Here is a 22,627-nt window from a genome sequence, read left to right as displayed (position 1 = left end):
TAATCATGACCGTACCCCCCCTCTTAATGGGGGGGCCACTGGACCCTCAGATTTCTCAGGGTATCTGGCATGAAAAGCCCGCACCAGTCGATCAGCGTGCACCGAACTGGCCGGAACCCATGACCGATCCTCAACGGAATATCCCTTCCAATGAATAAGGTACTGAAGTCTCCGGCGCACCCACCGTGAATCAATGATGCGCCCTACCTCGTACTCCAGTTTACCCTCTACCAATACTGGTGGAGCCACGGATGAGGGATCTTCTCTAACTGTCCCCACAGGCTTTAATAGGGACCTGTGGAAGACGTTGGATATTTTGAAGGAGGTGGGCAACTGTAATCTGTATGCCACCGGGTTGATCACCTCTACAATCTTGTATGGGCCAATAAATTTGGGGCCCGACTTCATAGAGGGTATCTTAAGTTTGATATTACGGGTGGACAACCAGACTTTTTCCCCCACAGTTAACGCAGGACCCAACCCCCTCCTCCTGTCTGCAAAATGTTTGTACCTCTTCTGGGCTTTGGAGATGTTCCCCTGCACCTCCCTCCAGAGGGTTTTTAACTGTTGTACCATCCCCTCGGCACCAGGGCAATCCGAATCCATACGGGAAAATTCCCCAAACTGCGGAACAAACCCATAATTGACCTGAAAGGGAGACTTTCCGGTAGACTGATTAATACGACCGTTAAATACAAATTCTGGCATGGGTAATACCTCACACCAGTCTTCTTGTCTGGAGGAGGCCAGGCACCTCAGAATCTGCTCCAACGACTGGTTGGTGCGTTCAGTCTGTCCGTTAGATTCCGGGTGATAGGCAGAGGAGAATGACAACGTGACCCCCAACTTCATACAAAACGCTCTCCAAAACCTGGCCACAAATTGCACACCCCTGTCTGATACCACGTTCACAGGCACTCCATGCAACCGAACAATGTGCTGTATAAACAAGCGGGCCAAGGTTTCAGCAGATGGTAACGCAGGTAATGGCACAAAGTGGGCTTGCTTAGAAAATCTATCAACCACTACCCATACCACTGAGTTACATAGTTATATAGTTTTGAAGGCTGAAGGAAGACCTTATGTCCATCTAGTTCAGCCTATTTTTAGTGCAGCTGTTCTGCATTGTTGATCCTGGGGAAGGCAAAGAACCCACAGAGTAGCAGCCAATTTTCTCCATAGGGAAAAAAGTTCCTTCCCCTAAGCTGGGTCAACCATCTACCTATAATATTATGTTATTCGTAACCTTCTATACTGTTACTCACAAGAAAAGCATCCATTCCTTTCTTAAATTCATTCAGTGAGTTGGCCATCACCACTTCCTCAGGAAGAGAATTCCAGAGCCTCACTGCTCTTACCGTGAAGAACCCTCTTCTATGCTGGTGCAGAAATGGTCTTTCCTCCAAATGAAGAGAATGGCCCCTTGTTCTTGTCACAGTCCTTGGTACAAACAGTTCATTAGCGAGATCTCTGTATTGCCCTCTGATATACTTGTGCATATATATTAAGTCTCCCCTAAGTCTTCTCTTTTCTAGAATAAATAGACCTAATTTTGATAACCTTTCTGGGTATTATAGTGAACTAACGCCATTTATCATTTTAGTAGCCCGCCTTTGAACCCTTTCAAGTTCAGTAATGTCTTTCTTGAGCACCGGCATCCAAAATTGCACACAATACTCCAAGTGTGGTCTGACGAGTGATTTGTACAGAGGGAGAATTATGTTTTCATCTCGTGTCCCCAGACCTCTTCTAATGCATCCCATGACCCTATTTGCTTTGGTGGCAGCTGCCTGACACTGGGCACTCCAATTTAGCTTCTTATTGACTAAGATGCCGAAGTCTTTTTCCATGTCTGATTTCCCCAGCAGTTTCCCATTTAGTAAGTAATTGTAGCATCAGTTTCTCCTTCCCATGTGCATAACCTTACACTTATCTATGTTAAACCTCATTTGCCATTTTTCAGCCCAATTCTCTCAAATCTGTCTAGTTGCAAACTGTCCTCCTTTGTGTTAACTACCTTACATAGTTTTGTATCATCTGCAAATACTGATATTTTACTGTGTAAGCCATCCACTAGATCATTAATAAATATATTAAATAGTAGGGGGCCCAATACAGAACCCTGTGGTACCCCACTAGTAACCCTGGCCCAATGTGAGTATGCACCATTAATAACCTCTCTTTGTTTTCTATCACTAAGCCAGCTACCTACCCATCTACACACATTTTCACCTAGCCCAAGCTTTCTCATCTTACTTACCAATCTTTTATGTGGGACAGTGTCAAATGCTTTAGAGAAGTCGAGATAAATGACATCCAATGATTCTCCTTGGTCCATTTGAGAGCATACATCCTCATAGAAGCTGATCAGGTTAGTTTGACAGGAGCGATCCTTCATAAATCCATGTTGATATGGAGTTAAACATTTATTAACATTGAGATATTCTATAATGGTATCCCTTAGAAACCCTTCAAAAATTTTACCCACAACAGATGTTAAGCTTACCGGCCTATAGTTTCCAGGTTCCCTTTTACACCCCTTTTTGAATATTGGTACCACATTTGCTTGCCGCCAATCAAAAGGAACAGACCCTGTTTCTATAGAGTCTTTAAATATAAGGAATAGAGGCCTGTCTATCACATTACTTAACTCCCTTAATACCCGAGGGTGAATGCCATCAGGGCCTGGTGATTTGTCAATTTTAATTTTACTAAGGCGGTTCTGCACTTCTTCCTGGGTTAGGCAGGTAATACTTAATGGGGAGTTTACATTATCACTCTGCATTTCCCCTGGCAAATCCTTTTTCTGTGTGAACACTGTTGAGAAAAAAGTATTTAAAACATTTACTTTTCCCACATCGCTCTCTATGATTTCACCCTCATTGTTCTTTAAAGGGCCGACACCATCAATTTTAATAATTTTACTGTTTATATAATTAAAGAATAGTTTGGGGTTTGTTTTACTTTCCTTAGCAATGAGTCTCTCAGTTTCCACTTTTGCTAAATGTATTTGTTTTTTTACACATTTTTTTTTTTTCTCTAAAACTTTTTAATGCTTCTTCATTGCCTTCTTGTTTTAGCTTCTTAAATGCCTTTTTCTTGTTATTTATTGCCCTTGGAAAATGGAAGATTAGTGATAAAGTCCATGGACAGGTGTGTCCATGGTTTATCCGGAATTCGCAAAGGCACCAATTCCCCGGCCAGCCGGACCTGAGAGCTTTTAGAGCGAGCGCACACCCCACAAGTATTTACAAATCTTTTTATATCAGTACCCGTAGAGGGCCACCAAAAACCCCTAGCTACTGCCCCCCGGGTAGCTGCAATACCAGGGTGTGCACGTAACACAGAATCATGACATTCTTGAAGGAGTGTGAGACGGAATTGTTTGGGTACCTGGGGGTTTATTCCTGGGAGCTTGAGCTTGTGCTTCCAGAATCTCCCTCTGTAACTCAGAGGAGATTTTGGCTACAACTACTCCTGGTTGAAGAATGGAGGAAGGAGGTTCTGGAGGAGACACAGAATCAAAACTTCGGGATAAGGCATCCGCCTTTACATTTTTAGACCCTGGTCGGAACGTGATGGTAAAATGAAATCGAGAAAAGAAAAGTGCCCACCGAACCTGTCTGGGGGGTCTATCTCTTAGCAGACTCGTTATATGCCAGGTTTTTATGATCAGTGATGAGCGGCCCCCTCCAAAATAATGCCTCTATTCTTCGAAGGCCAATTTAACCGCTAACAATTCCGTTACCAACATCATAGTTTCTCTCGGCCGAAGAGAACTTCTTAGAGAAAAAAGCACAGGGTTTGAGGTTAGTCAGGGTAGAGGGGCCCTGTGACAATACTGCCCCCACCTCCGAAGCGTTGACCTCGACGATAAAAGGTCTTGACGAATCGGGTTGTACCAACACAGGAGCTGTGGTAAAACACTTCTTTAATGTAAGGAAGGAATCTTTTGCGGCCACGGACCAATTTTTTACATCTGCCCCTTTAAGAGTGAGGTCCGTCAAGGGTTTCACCACCTGCGAGAACCCTTTAATGAACTTCCTATAATAGTTAGCAAAGCCCAGAAATCGCTGCAACCCCTTCAGGTTATGAGGCTGCACCCAATCGGTAATGGCCTGAACCTTCCCTGGATCCATGCGGAATCCCTCCCCGGATACAATTACACCCGAAAAGATAGTTCTTGCATAAAAAAAATGAGCACTTCTCCAGCTTAGCATACAAATGGTTCTCCCGGAGTCTCGTAAGAACCGTACGTAAATGGTGTATGTGTGACTGACTGTCCTCAGAGTATATCAAGATGTCATCCGGGTAAATGACTACATAACGCCCAATCAAGTCAGAAAAAACAACATTAATGAAATCCTGAAAAACAGCAGGAGCGTTAGTGAGTCCGAAGGGCATAACCAGGTTTTCAAACAGCCCCTCAGTTGTCAGGAACGCTGTTTTCCATTCGTTACCCTCCCAGATCCTTACAAGGATATAAGCCCCTCGTAGATCGAGCCTAGAAAACCATTTGGCCCCTGTGAGTTGGTTGCATAGATCAGGAATCAACGGGAGAGGGTACGTATTCTTAACAGTAATTTTGTTCAGTTCCCGAAAGTCGAGGCACGGTCGCAACCCACCATCTTTTTTCTTTACAAAGAAAAACCCCGCTGCCACGGGTGAGACTGAGGGCCGAATATGCCCCTTGCGAAGGCTCTTTAATGTACTCTTTCATAGCTTGGCGCTCAGGCAAATTAAACAAACGAGCCTTGGGTAATTTGGCTCCAGGTATTAAATCGATAGCACAATCATATGGTCTATGTGATGGGAGCGCCTCAGCCTCGCTTTCGGAAAACACGTCTTCAAAGTCTCTCAGGTACTCCGGAATACCCTCCAGACCGACAGACAACACAGATACAGATTTTATCGGATTGGCCAAAGGAACCGGGTCACCACACAAACCATTATCATTACATCCCCATCGGATGATCTCCCCCTTCACGCAATCAATGAGAGGATTGTGGCGTTGCAGCCAGGGCATCCCCAATACCAGTCCTGCAGGCAGATTATTCATAATGAAACAACTTAACTTTTCCACATGAGTGGAACCCACTTTCATAGAAAAAATTTCAGACATAAAGCAAATTCCATCCCGGGTAAGAGGGGGTGAATCCACAGCCACAATTTTAACAGGGTCTTTTAACCTGACTGTCCCTATCTTATTAAGAGTCACAACTTGGGCATCAATCAGATTAATGGAGGAACCACAGTCAACAAAGGCAGTGGTCATAACAGGACCGCCAGCAAGTTCCAATTCAACCTGGAGCACCATCTTTGTACGTGAAAAAAAATGTACCTGGGAGTCTGGACAACCTCCTCGATTGTGGCCCAGACTCAGTCGTTTCTCTGAAGAAGGGCAGGAGGGGCAATTCCTTTTCCAATGTCCAGAGGCTCCACAGTAAAAGCATAGTAGGTTGTTTCTACGGTGCCTTCTCTATTTCTCCTTAACCGAGACCGACCCAACCTCCATGGGCTCAGATACAGGTGCAGTGTCACACAATTTGGGGTACAAGGGAGACTCTTGTTGCATCATTCCTCTAGCATGGAGTCTCCGGTCCATACGGACCACCTGCATCATGGCATCCTCCAGGGTATCAGGAGGAGGATGTAATGCCAGAGCGTCCTGCAGACGGTCAGACAGGCCCCTGCGGAACAACCCCCTCAGGGCGGCGTCGTTCCAGGATACTTCGGACGTCCAGCGTCTAAACTCTGAGCCGAACCATTCAGCAGAGTGCCTCCCCTGTGTCACACTCATCACCATATCCTCTGCCAGACGCACTCTATCAGGCTCATCATAAATGTGCCCCAGAGCCTCAAAGAACAGGTTCACTGACATACGTTCAGGAGCAGAGGAAGACAGAGAGAAAGCCCATGCTTGCGGAGCCTCCCGAAGTAGGGAAATAATGACCCCCACCCTCTGGAACTCGTCCCCGGAGGAGCGGGGCCTTAGAGAAAAAAAAAGCTTGCATCCTTCTCTGAAAGACCTGAACTCCTTTTTATCCCCTGAGAAAGGGTCTGGCAATTTGACCGGAGATTCAGGGGATGCCAATGACACATCTCTATCCCCAGCACTAGGAGCCCCTGCATCGACAGCCCCCTGCACAGTAACCACCAACTGTTGCTGGGTATGGGCCATCGTGCGCTGTTCCACGTTGAGTTTATGGAACATTTGGGTCAGGTGCTTGACCTGATCAGCCAAAGCTCGTATGGGATCCATGAGGATAACACACCTTTTTTTTTTTTTTTCCCTTCAGAGGAAAAAAAAAGCTGAAATGGTCAGCTATAATGTCAGAAACACCGCACTGCACTTGCTCACTGAGCCAGTGCGCGTGTCCTGAGTACAAAAACAGTGCTCAAAGATACCTGTGGAGCAGGGCAGCAGCGGTGACGATCCATGCTTCAGACTATCAGGACCTGAAGCATATGACTGCTGGGGGCGTGGCCTAAACTCCACAGAGCTAGGAGCTGCAGGGAAACTCCTAGAAAGGTAACTACGGGACAAGTTACCAAGGGGCATAGACAGGGACGTACACCAGATCAAGCTGGGGTCAAAGCACGAGATAGCAGGACAGTACCAAAGGGTTAACCAGAGCGGATAGTCTGGACGTAGCAATAGATCAGAAAACCAGAACGGGCAATAGAAGGTACAAAAGGGTCAAACGGTAACGGAGTAACGATAGCCAAGCCAGGAGGTCAGAACCAGAGAAGACAATAGTACCAAAACGTGAGACAGAGAACAGAGGGGACAGACCAGGTCATACACGGGAATCAAGCAATGCAGTTTACAAGCACACCAGGGGGGTCAGTCACACAGCCAGAATAACAGTATAGCTGACAGGGAATCCTAGTCTGGAGTGAGTATAAATACCCCTCCCAGATCCAAAGGGAGGCCAGCAACATTAACCCTGAGAAACCAGGACAATAACCATGTCCTAACCATGACGGTTCTTTTTTGACCCATGAACAATGGGAATATTTTGGGAGTGTATCTAAAGATGATTAAATAAAAGTTCTAAAATATTTGTATGTTTAATTCCTATTATCCTCAGGAAAGAAATATCTTCAACAGAATTTTCGGTGGTTTTCTAATGAGGAAAGCCTATGAATTAGGATGGGCAACTGCATGTTCTTATGGGTGAGTGCTCCTCTTTAATGGTATGGGGAATGGGGATAACATGAAGAAAGGTTTCTGTGTTATCATTTCTTTTACTAATTAAAAGGTACAAACTCTATAAGCAAATGGCCAAAATTGTTGGTGCCCTTCTGGTAAAGTAATAAAAACCCACAATGGCCAATGAAATAACTTGAAACTGTCAAAAGTAAATTTCAATTTACATTTCCAGAATATCAACTAATGAGAATCAGGCATTGCTCTGTATTGTGGTTCAATAGAAAAAAAATGTTAAAAAAAACCCAAAGCAAACTAATGGTTAATGGCCTGGATAAAAATAATGGTACCCTTATCTTTATGGTAACCTTTTGAGGCAATAACTACAAATGATCTCTGTAACTCTCAGTGAGATTACTGCAATCGGCCACTGGTATTGAAAATTATTTTTGACAGTTTCAAGTTATTTCAGTCTCCACTGTGTTTTTTTTTTTACTTTACTAGAAGGGTACAAAAATTTGTCCATGTGTGTATGTTAATTTATTGCTCCATTTTGGGGAAGAGGTCTTTTTTCTACTAAAGGAGTAAGAAGATGAGCAGCTACATATCTAATAACATCTTGCACCTAATTAGGACACTTATTTAATTTTTAGAATATTTACAGTTGCAGTCAAAATTATTTAAACCCCACTGCAAATTTATTTTTTAGCAGAATTGACAAACATTCTGCTATTTGTAATAAAACGAGAATAATTGAAATATCTCAATACAACTAATATAACAAAAGGTATCTCTAAAATCAACACAATATGCCACTTTTAATGACCACTGCAACCCATTGATGAAAAGCATTTTTGGCTGTTATGACCTGCTGCAAACCTGATGCATGACCAGTCACCAGCTTCTGGCAGTGTTCCCGAGGAATCCTAGCCCATTCCTCATGTAAAATTGCCTCCACTAATATTGTTGGGTGTGTGTGCTGCAATCGCCTTGTTCAAATCTCACCAAAGATTTTGCATGCGGTTAAAGTTAGATGACTGTGATTGCCGCTCCAGAATCTTCCAAGACTTCTGACACCAAGCTTTGAGATATGCTTGGGATTATTATCCGTAGCCTGTTCCTCATTAGCAATGGTCTCTACTTTACTAAAATTCTTGGGTTGTCAAGAGAATGGTCCAAATAATTCTGTGATCGTTGCCATATTCAAAGAAGGAAAAGGACACAGGAAGATAGCAAAGGAATTGAATGCTCCTAGAGACTTAGCTGGAAGCAGAGCATGCAAGTTCAAAGTTAGAGGAAGAATATATATGTATGCATGTATCTAATATATAAAGCTCAATGCATGTGTGTATGTATGGGTGTATGTCCGGGATTGGCATCCGCACCGTCGCAGCTACAGCCACAAAATTTTGCACAGTCACACGTCTTGACCCCGATAGCGTCATAGGCTATGTTGTGAGGCGAAATTTTAACCCCACGCGTTCCATTTCACCAATTTTGCCTATTATTCTATCATTTCTATGGTGCTATCGTCCTTCTGTAAAGCTGGAAATAACACAATTTATTACCGTGCCAACACAGACCACCCTCTGACACAGACTGCAGGGGGAGCCCAGTATCACACAGGATAGGATTAGATAAACGGTCAGCAGTCAATATCACACAGGATACGATTAGATACACAGCTCAGCAGTCAGTATCACACAGGATAGGATTAGATACACAACTCAGCAGTCAGTATCACACAGGATAGGATTAGATACACAACTCAGCAGTCAGTATCACACAGGAAAGGAATAGATACATGGCTCAGCAGAGAGTATCACACAGGATAGGATTAGATACACAGCTCAGCATACAGTATCACACAGAATAGTATTAGATACACGGCTCAGCAGACAATATCACACAGAATAGGATTAGATACACGGCTCAGCAGTCAGTATCACACAGGATAGGATTAGATACACGGCTCAGCAGTCAGTATCACACAGGATAGGATTAGATACACGGCTGAGCAGTCAGTAACACACAGTATAGGGTTAGATACACGCTCATCAGTCAGTATCACACAGTATACGGTTAGATACACGGCTCAGCAGACGGTATCACACAGGATAGGATTAGATACACTGCTCAGCAGTCAGTATCACACAGGATAGAATTAGATACACGGCTCACAGTCAGTATCACACAGGATAGGGTTAGATACACAGCTCAGCAGTCAGTAACACACGATAGGATTAGATACACAGCTCAGCAGAAAGTATCACACAGGAGAGGATTAGGTACACAACTCAGCTCAGATACACATGTTGTTTATCAAAAGGCTATTGAATGAGTTGAAAATAAAATACTATGGGGGGGGCGTGGCTATGCCGTGAACGGGAGAGGACGCTGGTGAAGAGAGCTCCTCTTAATCCTGACAAATCCTCATCCCTAGACCCTCTCCTGGCGACTTACTTGCGGCTGGCTGGACCCCCTTGGACGCCGGGACCCCCTGGGCACTCCGTGGCAGGTCTGGAGACGGCTTTTAGGAGCGGGTGGCGGGGGAGACAGAAGCGGGCGGCTGGTTCCCCCACGAGGCGCCGGCCATCTTGGGTGCGCGGCTCAGCTCCTGAAAGCTGCTGCGCCGGCTTCCCACTGCTGCACCGCCGCTGGGCAGTGAAGAAAACCGGCTGACAACCTGAGGGAGCGCGCGGTGAGTGCCCTGGAAAAACGGGCCCCGCGTGGTATCCCTCTCTTCTTACCCGCTCACTGTGCCTGCTGGCCCCATCATTAAGGGAGGCCCTATGCGCCCTCCCCCACTGCAGCTGCCTCTGCGGGACCCCCTCCCTGGGCCATAAAGATCATTTGAATTGTGCCTGGCTGCCGTCTGTGTAATCCCTCAGGCATCCCTCTGTAGCCTGAGCCATATTTAACTGTTGCCAGCCCGCTGTGATTCCCATCTGTATTGGGTAATACCTGGATTACAAGTTTCAATTGTTTCAGCAGAACGCACCGCAGCCAATCATGAGCCGACTTAAAGGGTCGGGAGCGGCGGAAAAATTGAAGGAGTTTGCGAGACCTGACCCCGCTGAAGGTGCGTGGCATAATAGGAGCACATCCTCTCAAGTTCAGTGCAAAAATCGCCAGTCTGGGGGCGAGGAGGAGATGGAACAGGAAGAACTGACCCTTAAACAGGCATCTGCGCAGTTGATGCAGGCTATCTCATTGACCAGGACATCCCTGACGGAGAAAATTGAGGATGTTTACGCGGAGGTGGGGAGACTCCGTCAGGATATGCAGGCCATGAAGGGGCGCTTTACGGAGGTGGAGACGAGGGTGTCTAAGGTGGAAGATACCATTGCACCTATGGAGACTAAATTAACGAAGGTGGCGGGCTCCATGAATGCTTGGAAGCAGAAAGCGGATGATTTAGAAAACAGAATGCGCCGGGATAATATCCGTATTGTTGGACTACCTGAGCGCTTGGAAGGTCAGCATCCTGAGCAGTTTCTGGAGGATTGGCTTAAGACCTCCCTGGGGGACGAATTCTCCTCAATGTTCGCCGTTGAAAGAGCTCACAGGGTCCCTACAAGACCCCTGCCTCCGGGGGCCCCTCCTCGACCATTCCTGGCACGCCTGCTCAACTGCAAGGACAGAGATACCACATTGCGTCTTGCACGCCTGAAAAGTCCTATTAAATTCAACAATGCTGTCGTTTCCATCTTTCCGGATTTCTCCGTGGAGCTGCAGAAGCAACGGGCGCAGTTCTCCGAGGTCAAGAGGCGACTCAGAGACGGGAACATTGTATATTCGAGTTGTCCATGAGGGTTCCTCCGTATTTTTTACAGATCCGGCGGAGGCGATTGAGTGGCTGCGGTCCCATGGGGGATCCCCTGCGAGGGAGTCCTAGTGTGGCGGCTGTTACTTCAGATTCTCTCAATTAACCCCTTACCTACAATGGACGTAATATTCCGTCCATGTGACCCTGGACCTAATTTCCATGGACGGAATATTACGTCACAGCGATCTGCGGAGCCCACGTGGTGAGTGCCGCTGATCGCGGCCGGGTGTCTGCTGATTATCACAGCTGGCACCCGGCACAATGTGTCAGGGGCGGTCACGGACCGCCCCCGACACGTTAACCCCTTGCACACCGCGATCAAACACGATCGCGGTGTACCGGGGGTTAAAGGGAAGCATCGGCAGGGAGGGGGGCTCCCTCCGTGCTTCCCTGAGCCCCCCACGGCAGCGCAATGTGCAGCGGTGCTGCGGGGGGCTCCTTTCCTGCAGGTCCCCGGATCCAATATGGTGGCGGGGACCTCCGGGGGCCTGCAGGAAGCTGGCTTCCTCAGTGCCTGCAAAGCGCAGGCATGAGGAAGCCTTCTGTACTGCCTGTGACAGATCGCTGATCTGTCACAGTGATCTGTGATGTGACAGATCAGCGATCTGTCACAGGACAGTTATGTCCCCCCTGGGACATTGTAATAAAGTAAAAAAAAAAAGTGTAAAAATAATTTTTAAAAAATCGCTAAATAAATTAAAAAAAAAAAAAAAAAAAAAATTCCCCAATAAATTCATTTTTTGGAAATAAAAAAAAAACAATAAAAGTACACATATTTGGTATCGCCGCGTCCGTAACAACCCGCCCTATAAAACTGTCCCAATAGTTAACCCCTTAAGCGAACTCCTTAAAAAATAAAAATAAAAAACGAAGCAAAAAATGATTTATTATCATACCGCCGAACAAAAAGTGCAATAACGCGTGATCAAAAAGACGCATATAAATATCCATGGTACCGCTGAAAACGTCATCTTGTCCCGCAAAAAACAAGCCGCCACACAGCATCATCAGCGAAAAAATAAAAAATTTATAGCTCGCAGAATAAAGTGATGCAAAAATAGTTATTTTTTATATAAAATTGTTTTCATTGCATAAAAGCGCCAAAACATAAAAAGAGACCTAAATGAGGTATCGCTGTAACCGTACTGACCCGGAGAATAAAGCCGCCTTATAAATTTTACTGCACCCGGAACGGCGTAAACGCACCACCCAAAAGAAATTCATGAAACGCTGGTTTTTGTAAATTCTGCGTCGCAAAAAAACAAAATAAAAAGCGATCAAAAAATGTCACGTGCCCGAAAATTGTATCAATAAAAACGTCAACTCGTCCCGCAAAAAATAAGACCTCACATGACTCAGTGGGTCAAAATATGGAAAAATTATAGCTCTCAATATGTGGTGATACAAAAACTATTTTTACAATAAAAAGCATCTTTTAGCGTGCGACAGCCGCCAAACATAAAAACCGCCATAAATAGTAAATCAAACCCCCCGTTATCACCCCCTTAGTTAGGGAAAAATAATAAAATTAAAAGAAAATGTATTTATTTTCATTTTCCCATTAGGGTTAGGGCTAGGATTAGGGGTAGGGGTGTGTTGGGGTTAGGGTTGGAGTTAGAATTAGGGGTTTCCACTGTTTGGGCACATCAGGTGCTCTCCAAATGCAACATGGCGTCTGATCTCAATTCCGGCCAATTCTGCGTTGAAAAAGTCAAATGGTGCTTCTTCCAAACTCTGCCATGCGCCCAAACAGTGTTTTACCCCCACATATGGGGTATCAGCCTACTCCGGACAAATTGTAAAACAACTTTTGGGGTCCAATTTCTCCTGTTACCCTTAGGAAAATAAAAAATTGGGGGAAAAAATATCATTTTTGTGGAAAAAAATTATTTTTTTATTTTCACGCCCCGGCGTTATAAACTTATGTGAAGCACTTGGGGGTTCAAAGTGCTCACCACACATCTAGATAAGTTCCATGGGGGGTCTATTTTCCAAAATGGCGTCACTTGTGGGGAGTTTCAATAGTTTAGGTACATCAGGGGCTCTCCAAACGCACACGACACCCGCAGACCATTCCATCAAAGTCTGCATTCCAAAACGTCACTACTTCCCTTCCGAGCCCCGACGTCTGCCCATACAGTAGTTTTCTCCCACATATGGGGTATCAGCGTACTCGGGACAAATTGGACAACAACTTTTGGGGTCCAATTTCTCCTGGTAACCTTGGGAAAATAAAAAAATTGGGGACTAATTGATCATGTTTGTGGAAAAAATGATTTTTTTTATTTTCATGCCCGGGCATTATAAACTTCTGTGAAGCCCTTGGGGGTTCAAAGTGCTCACCACACATCTAAATAAGTTCCTTAGGGGATCTAGTTTCCAAAATGGGGTCATTTGTGCGGGGTTTCCACTGTTTAGGTACATCAGGGGCTCTCCAAAAGCAACATGACACCCGCAGACCATTCCATGAAAGTCTGCATTCCAAGACGTCACTACTTCCCTTCCGAGCCCCAACATGTGCCCATACAGTAGTTTTCTCCCACATATGGGGTGTCAGCGTACTCAGGACAAATTGGACAACAACTTTTGGGGTCCAATTTCTCCTGGTACCATTGGATAAATAAAAAAGTTGGGGACTAAAAGATCATGTTTGTGGAAAAAATACGATTTTTTTATTTTCACGCCCAGGCATTATAAACTTCTGTGAAGCACTGGGGGATTCAAAGTTCTCACCACACATCTAGATAAGTTCCTTGGGGAGTCTAGTTTCCAAAATGGTGTCATTTGTGGGGGGTTTCCACTGTTTTGGTACATCAGGGGCTTTCCAAACGCGACATGGTGTCCGATCTCAATTCCAGCCAAAAACGTCAAATGGCGCTGCTTCCATTCCGAGCTCTGCCATGCGCACAAATAGTGGTTTACCCCCACATGTGGGGTATCGGCGTACTCAGGACAAATTGCACAATAACTTTTAGGGTCCTGTTACCCTTGGTAAAATGAAAATTGGGGGTGAAAAGATCATTTTTGTGGAAAAAATATGATTTTTTTATTGTACCGCTGTACGTTATAAACTTCTGTGAAGCCCTTGTGGGTTCAAAGTTCTCACCACATATCTAGATAAGTTCCTTGGGGGGTCTAGTTTCCAAAATGGGGTCACTTGTGGGGGGTTTTCACTGTTTAGGCACATCAGGGGCTCTCCAAACGCGACATGGCGTCCGATCTGAATTCCAGCCACTTTTGCATTGAAAAAGTCAAACGGCGCTCCTTCCCTTCTGAGCTCTGCCATGCGCCGAAACAGTGATTCCCCTCCACATATCGGGTATCAGCGTACTCATGACAAATTGCACAATAAATTTTGCAGTCCAATTTCTCCTGTTACCCTTGGTAAAATAAAAAAAATTGAACCTGAAGTATTTTTTTTGTGAAAAAAAGTTAAATGTTCATTTTTTTTTTTAAATATTAAAAAAATTCCTGTGACGCACCTAAAGGGTTAATAAACTTCTTGTATGTGGTTTTGAGCACCTTAAGGGGTGCAGTTTTTAGAATGGTGTCACTTTTGGGTATTTTCTATCATATAGACCCCTCAAAGTGGCTTCAAATGTGATGTGGTCCGTAAAAATAAAATGGTGTTGCAAAAATGTGAAATCGCTGGTCAATTTTTAACCCTTATAACTTCCTAACAAAAAAAATTTTGGTTCCAAAATTGTGCTGATGTAAAGTAAACATGTGGGAAATGTTACTTATCAAGTTTTTTGTTTGCCGTATCTCTGTGATTTAAGGGCATAAAAATTCAAATTTGGAATATTGCGAAATTTTAAAAATTTTCGCCAAATTTCCGTTTTTTTCACAAATAAACGCAAGTTATTTGAATTAAATTTTACCACTAACATGAAGTACAATATGTCACGAGAAAACAGTGTCAGAATCACCGGGATCCATGGAAGCGTTTCAGAGTTATTACCTCATAAAGGGACAGTGGTCAGAATTGTAAAAATTGGCCCGGGAGTTAACGTGCAAACCACCCTTGGTGGTGAAGGGGTTAACGGTCTAATTGGAGCTCTCCCGGCGAGTTCCCAGATACCAGCTATACCGGACGCTGTACTCAGTGATGGTATCCCCTTGTTTATCTTTTGATGGGGGCGTAAGACTGTACGCCTATGTTACTAGGTTCCTGTTTTGCGTTTTCTTTTTCAAAAGTTGTAGTTTTTATAGTTGTTTAGATGAAGGCCGCAGCCGACGCCAAATTCTGTTATCTGTGTGGGCTCTCTGCACCTGGTTCGGGCACCATTATGCACCATATCCAGATGCGGGGGAATGGGTTCTGAGCTGATTTGTATGACCTGGAATGTAAGAGGCATAAAAACCCCTCGAAAGAAAATTAAGGTGTTCTCACAAATCAGACATTACCGTCTTCACATTGTGGCCCTGGTAGAGACGCACCTGACTAGAGGTACAGTTCGGTGGGTACAAAACCGTGGGTGCAATGGTTTATACATGCTTTTCACACCAGCTACTCAAGGGGAGTTTCTCTGTTAAGTCATAAGGATGTTCGGTGGGAGGCCCGGAGAGACCCCGAGGGACGACGATTTGTGTTCGTCACGCGTTAATTAACTCTCAGAAATATGTCATTCTTTGTATTTACAATCCCCCTCCGGCCAATATATCAATTGTTCAGAAGGCATTGAGCTTTGCTTTAAATTACCCAGACGCACATGTCATCTGTATGGGAGATTTTAATTTGGTCATGAACAACCATCTTGATAAATTGAGACTGGGCGATGGAATACAGGGTGGGGTTCCCCCCCCCCCGGGGACATCGCAACTGTCACAATTCATGGCGGGTAGTGGGTGGCTAGATCTATGGAGAATGCGCCATCCAGAGACAAGGGAGTACACTTGCCATTCCTCCACCAAACGTTCACTGTCTCGCATAGACTACATTTTTGGGTCCAGCAGTCTGGCGGCGTGGGTGGATGATATTAAACATGGAGGCAGGGGGATTTCGGATCATAGTCCAATTATTCTCAAGCTTAAATATGGGCCATTGACTAATAGGATAGCATGGAAGCGAAATCCTTTTTGGCTGAAGTTGATAACACCCCCTGATAGAACGATAGATCAGTTACGTTGCTTCGTCTCGTCCCACCCCGAACCCCGAAATATTAATGTATTTTGGGATGCTCTCAAAGCCTATCTACGGGGCTGTCTATCCTCTACGATTTCTCACATTAAGCGGGTGACATCGGAGGAGGATGGCGAGATGGAGCGACGTCTGAAGGACTCGGAGGCAGCTTATATATCGGATCAAACTAACATTAATAGGGTGGAGTGGCTGACCGCTCAAAGGTTATATGCTTAATACACTGACACCAAGACGAAACGTAAATTATTTTTTGCCCGGCAGTCTTATTTTGAAATGGGGAATCAGGCGAGTAAGTTTCTGGCTTACTTAGTACGACAGCATAATGCAACTAACACAATTCTACAAATCCGTGATTCAGGTGGTACGTTGGTTTCCTCAACAGAGGAGATACTAAAATGCTTTTCTGATTATTATGGTTCATTGTACAATTCTAAGACGGATGTGGGTGGCCCGGAGTGTTTAAACTATTTGTTAGACATAGAGTTTCCTACGCTAAGTCCTTCCCAACAGGCCTTTATGGATGCTGAGTTTACTCTGGAGGAGGTAGAGGATGCCATAAAAGACATGGCCTCCGGGAAGGCCCCTGGGCCGGATGGGTTCCCTGTGGAGTTATATAGGAAATATCAGGATATACTGGCGCCCCTTTTGACAGTGTTTCGTAGGATTTGGGAGGGGGGATGCATGCCGGAGTCCTTTTATGAGGCCAATATAATAGTTCTTAAAAAGGAGGGGAAAGACCCTTTAGATTGTGGATCTTACAGGCCTATATCACTAGTAAATGTGTATTATAAAATTTTTACAAAAATTTTGGCCAAAAGAGTAAATTCAGTTATATTAGATCTTGTACACCCTGATCAGACGGGTTTTATGCCGGGTAAGAGCACTTCCATGAATATCAGACGTGTCCAGTCAGTGGTCCAATATAGCTCTCTGGTACCGGATAATGAATGGGCATTGGCATCACTGGATGCGGCCAAGGCCTTTGACTCGCTTGAATTGCCTTTTCTCCGTGCATGTTTGCAGAGGTACGGGTTTGCAGATAGATTCCAAAAATGGGTCAATGTCTTATATATGAAGCCCAAGGCCCTGGTCATCGTAAATAACTCCATATCTGAATCATTCTCACTGCATAGGGGAACTCGTCAGTGGTGTCCTCTTTCCCCGGCCGTTTTTGCGCTTGCTATTGAGGCGCTGGCAATTCGTATAAGATCCTCCCCTGATATTGCTGGTATAGAAATAGCAGGTCGGACGGATACCATAGGCCTGTATGCTGACGATATGGTGATATTTATGGACAAAGCAGAGGATTCCCTAACAAGAGTGATCACTACCATAAATAAATTTAGTGAATATTCTGGCCTATACATAAATTGGGAGAAATCTGCTTTGGTGCCTCTTTCCCACGCTCCAATGCCACGACTTGAAACTCTCTCCTTACTGCCCATTGTAACCAGTTTTAAATATTTGGGTGTTTATATCTCTAAGGGTAGTAAATTTGATTTACAACTCAATATAAAACCATTGCTGGTGACGGTTAAAGGTAAATTCGCGATTTGGGGTAAACTTCCACTGTCTGTAGCCGGACGTATTAATTTAATTAAAATGATATTACTCCCCAAGCTTAGCTACTTTCTTCAACAGAGTGTGTTAGTGGCGCCCAAATCCTTTTTTGCTAATCTAAATTCCCAAACCACATCCTTTATTTGGGGGAAAGCCAGGCCTAAACTCAAACTATCTACTCTGCAGAGGCACAAGAGGGGAGGAGGGGCGGCGTTACCTGATTTCTTTTTATATTATCTAGCTGGATAGGCCAAGGCTATAAGTACATGGCTGCCTGGAGGCCACCTCCCAAATTCTGAGAGTCATCTACTTCATGCTGCAGGGACTGGTTGCCCACTGGGTTTTTTTGGAAATGAGGAAAATAAATGTCTCAAGACTGTTGCCTCTGCTCCGTCTGGCTCGATCGATATGGAGGCAGATTAAGGGGGTGGTTAGATTTGGGGATACTATAGCTGAAATGCCCCTGTGGAATAATGACTTCCTCACGGTGCATCGTGAACATCCATCCGCCGAGTTCTGGGTTCAGTACAGTGTCTCTACGATAGGTGATCTATACGATCATGGTACTTTGGTGTCCTTTGAGCAATAACAGGCTGATAGAGGGGTTCCGAGATCCCAGTTCTTCCGTTATTTACAACTAAGGTCAGCTTTTCAATCGCATGTGAGAAGTCTAAATATAAGTGATGCCATTTCGTCTCTACCCTTGATAGGGATCCTCAAGTCACAAGGCCCTCAAGGTCTCATCTCCTCTCTATATACATATATGTTGTCAGTGGGGACAGAATGTGCCTTAGATTCCGTTAAGAAGAAATGGGAGAGGCTCATCCCTGGTACACAGAGTGAGGAATGGGAAGAAATCCTGGAGTCACCAATTTGGGTGTCTCCGTCTGCCAACAACAGGATGATACAACTGTATATTATTAATCAATCATATTTGACCCCAATTCGACTCTTTAAGATGGGCCGATACCAGTCAGCGGAATGTTTGGGATGTCATTCAATGGATGCAGACTTTATTCATATGATCTGGTGCTGTCCTGTTGTTGTGCAATATTGGAGAGGGGTGACGTCATTATTAACATCCTTGGTACAAACCCCAGTTCCCCTTGAGCCACTGATCTGTCTGTTTGGAGTGTGGGATGAGGAGACATGGGGTCATTATGTTGGGATTTTTCTACGGGAGACGCTGTTCATGGCACGGAAGGTACTAGCATTACGGTGGATGGGGGGTTCACCACCCTCTCTTGGGTCCTGGATCACTCTAGTAAATTCAATTATCCCATATGAACGTACACTGTACCAAAATAGAGGGTGCCCGGGTAAATTCAAAAAGATATGGGAGAGGTGGAACTCCTCTCACCTCACTTTGCAGAGCGGAGATGTCGCACAGTAAACTGCTCATTATATAGAAGTAGGCTGCGGAATAGTTTGTTTTGGTAGATGTAGGTAGGGTTTGGAAGCCAGGCAGGTTTTACTACTGGTGCATTAACACAATACTACTGTGATTCAATTTATATTATGTTTGGATTTTTACACACAATTGATGCACACGTTATGTCTCACGTCTACATGCTATTTGAACATATATATTTTGTATCAAGCTTAACATCTTGTACTAAATGTGTGTAATGTAAAACTGCTTATGTTTAATAAATGAATTAAAAAAAAAAAAAATACTATCAATACTTGGGTTATCGTTTAGTTAATTTGTGTTGCAAATCTGTAGTGTTGAATATATGATGTGAAATGTTTTTATGTGCAATATAATCATTATAATTTGTTATAACTAACCACAGTTGGTTACTATGCCCAGGCAACGCCGGGCTCTTCAGCTAGTATATATATACGTGTGTGTGTGTGTGTGTGTATATGTATGTATATATATGTATGTATATGTGTGTGTATATATATATATATATATATACACACGTTTTTATTTAGTGCACCCAATATGCAAATTTTTATGGCCTTTACCTAGAGGGAGTTGCTTGCAGTATCCTCTAGGGTTGTGTCTTTAGGCTGACCACAACGTCCTAATGGTAATCAATATTCAAATTAGCATAAGAGCACAATAAATAAAAAGGCCCATATATCTGGAACTGCATGGCAGATTTTGAAACAGAAAAAGGCTATATACTTAGGGGTGCAGTGGGACTGAAATGGTAGCAAAACTGGCACACTTTTGACCTAGTGACAAGTCTTCTTTAGTATAGCACAGGAGGTACTATACTGAGCAGAACTTCATGGAAGTGTTCCCATGCACCTACCTGTTTCCTTCTGGGACATTGAGACAAAGTATATGTTAAATCCTAATAACACAAACTGTACAGAAACTGTGACCGCTCAGACATGATATGTTTCAGATTTGTAAAATACTAATTCATAAAATTACAGGATTTTTGCAATATTTCTTTTTCCAGTGGTTCTAGGCCATACATTGTTGCTGTTGATGACATCATGTTTCAGCGACCAGTGGAGATTGGATCATTACTCTTCCTGTCTTCTCAGGTAGGACCTTTGTGGGAGACATTGTAAAATTCATATTTTTGCCATCAGAGGGCACATATAGTAGAAGTGATACACACTATCGCATGAGAACACATATGTAAGGCGAAAAGAAGGAGCTTAAAATTGTATCGCGCCTCCATATTTAATTGATTAAAACCAATTAGCAAAACGTTTTTTTAACCGATGTAGCAAATTTTATAACATAATGCAAACTGATAAATGTTTTAGTTAATGTGTTCATTCTATCTGCCCTGAATGTGTTGGAATTTCATACAGGTGTGTTACACAGAGAATAACTACATCCAAATCAGGGTCCACAGCGAAGTTTCAGATCCCATCACCCGAGAACATCATACAACCAACATCTTCCATTTTACATTCATGTCAGAAAAGGAAATGCCGCAGATTGTGCCACAGACATATGGACGTGAGTATAATACAATAATTTCTCATAAGACATTGCGTTTCCCATTCTGAATGTTTTTTTAATAATGTTTTACAATGAATGTGTAATCCTTTACCCTTGTGGAGAGCGCCAGGTTGGTGTAGGGAGACGGTCCCATTTCACTTAGCGACGCACCAGCGATCCAGACAACGATACGACCTGTAGGGATCGCTGGTGCGTCGCTAAATGATCGCTTGTAGTCTGCCAAACAGGAAGACCTCTTCAGCAACGCAGCAATGATCCAGCGATCAAGCACAGCGATGCATGCAGGCCAGCGGCACGCCGATGATGAAAAAATGGCCCAGGACATTCCTGCTCGATCAGCGATATCCAGCAGGGGGGTCGGTCGCTGCTGCGTGTCACATGTAGCGAGATCGCTGGCAAGATCGCTGTTGCGTCACAAAATTGGTGACACATTAGCGATCTCGCTAGTGAGCACGCTATGTGAGACGGGCCTTTATAGGCCATGCATATAGGGTGGGAATTTAAATGTGTAAATAGACTTTTCAGATAAGAAGAAGGGAAGAGGACAGCCACGTAATGGATGTAACAATCCTAAACGTCAATAATGGCCTTTTATGGAACTTTGACACATGATATAAGTAGCCGAACCAGAAACTCCATTTGCAGACACGTTTCAGTGTGGCTGCCACTTATCAGTGCAAAACAGGAGAAATGGTTTGCTGGGTGAGAACCTTGTGATGTGGCATAAGGTGTAACCTTTCTGTTTGTCAATTAGGCCCCCTGTCTGAGGCCTCTCACCCACCCAGCTACTGAGTTCTCCTATTTTGCTTTAATGAGTGGCAAACACTCTGGAACACATCTCTGCATATGGGGTTTATGGTTTGGCTTCTTATCCTAATGTGGCAAGGCTCTTTAGAAGGATCAATATTGACTTTTAGGATTGCTATCTCCAAAAGGTTGCACTTGAGTTCCTATCTTGTTCCTCTCTGAATTGCTTGCCAAGTGGGATGTGATAGCTAGCCAACTTTTTGTATTCTAAAAATAAAAAGTTGTTTATTGGACTTTCTAAGCACCCAGGTGCGGGTCTTCCTATGGATTCTCCTTTCTGTTGATTTTGGGTTGGCCAAGCCATCCATCAACTGCAAACCATTCTCTTTGCCAAGTTGTAGCTACAAGAAAGCATGCAAATAAAGAGACGACAGTACATAGACCCAAAGAATGTAATGGAACTGGTCATATGTCCGCTTTTTTATTTTTTTAAATATGTTCATGTGTCTGGAACATTAAACTCAGAAGCCATCATATTTAACAGATCTGGGTTTTTTGGTGTTCACAAAAGTGGGTACAGTCATGTTCCCTAAATAAATAGGAATTAAAAGTCCCCCAAAATCAGCATAGATGCAGCAGTTTTGTATGGCTCAATCATTACTTCGTTTTATCTGGTCTCTACTGTAATTTTCTGCATTTTTCACTGGCTATTGTGCATCCATGAATATTTGTTTTCCAGAGTCCATGCTGTATTTGGATGGAAAGCGACACTTTGATGCTGTGGTGCGAAGCAGAAATTGTCAAAGCCAAAGCTCGTAGACAATGGGTACTACAGAAACTACCAATAAGGAGCAATCATGGAAATGCTTACCAAAGAAAGAGGGGTGCAGAATATTGAGGGATCATGGAATTCAGTCTCCTACAATACCTTACATTATGTTTAGAACAAATCAGTATATCGACTTGCCTGCAAATTCATTTTTGCTGCTAAGAACTTTTACATATGTCACGGATAGGTCATACTACTTGTAAGAACAAAGCTTTTCTACAGCTGAATGCTTCCTTATGCATGGAAACATTACACGTGTATTTTTATTTTATTTGCATTAGTTCGGACAATAAATATATTTTTATTCTATTTGGATATATAAAGTTATTCATTATGACACCGTATGACCTCAATTTCTACTTGCTGATTTCTAAATTTCCTACCCTTTTTCTGTCGATGTCTTTGGCCACCAAAAATGTCCTTCCAAA

At 43.9% G+C, this 22,627-nt stretch overlaps 1 protein-coding gene across 5 annotated transcripts in view; it reads left to right on the top strand.

Annotated features, from left to right (window-relative positions):
• ACOT9 (acyl-CoA thioesterase 9) overlaps positions 1-22,508 on the top strand; it is a 50,751-nt gene extending 28,243 nt beyond the window's left edge. For all 5 annotated transcript variants that reach the window (XM_073565812.1, XM_073565811.1, XM_073565814.1 and 2 more), the window contains 4 exons: positions 7,095-7,180; positions 20,106-20,193; positions 20,470-20,620; positions 22,110-22,508. In XM_073565812.1, the coding sequence (XP_073421913.1) occupies positions 7,095-7,180; positions 20,106-20,193; positions 20,470-20,620; positions 22,110-22,189 (405 nt within the window). In that variant the 3' untranslated portion in view covers positions 22,190-22,508. The remainder of the gene's footprint in view (positions 1-7,094; positions 7,181-20,105; positions 20,194-20,469; positions 20,621-22,109) is intronic.
• The last annotated feature ends 119 nt before the right edge of the window (positions 22,509-22,627 follow it).

This window comes from Dendrobates tinctorius, unplaced genomic scaffold (assembly GCF_039654945.1).
Source record: "Dendrobates tinctorius isolate UK_male_01 unplaced genomic scaffold, ASM3965494v1 ptg000016l, whole genome shotgun sequence".
Classification (NCBI taxonomy): Eukaryota; Metazoa; Chordata; class Amphibia; order Anura; family Dendrobatidae; genus Dendrobates; species Dendrobates tinctorius.
Note: the sequence above shows the minus strand (reverse complement) of the source record. Positions and strands in the feature narration are given on the sequence as shown.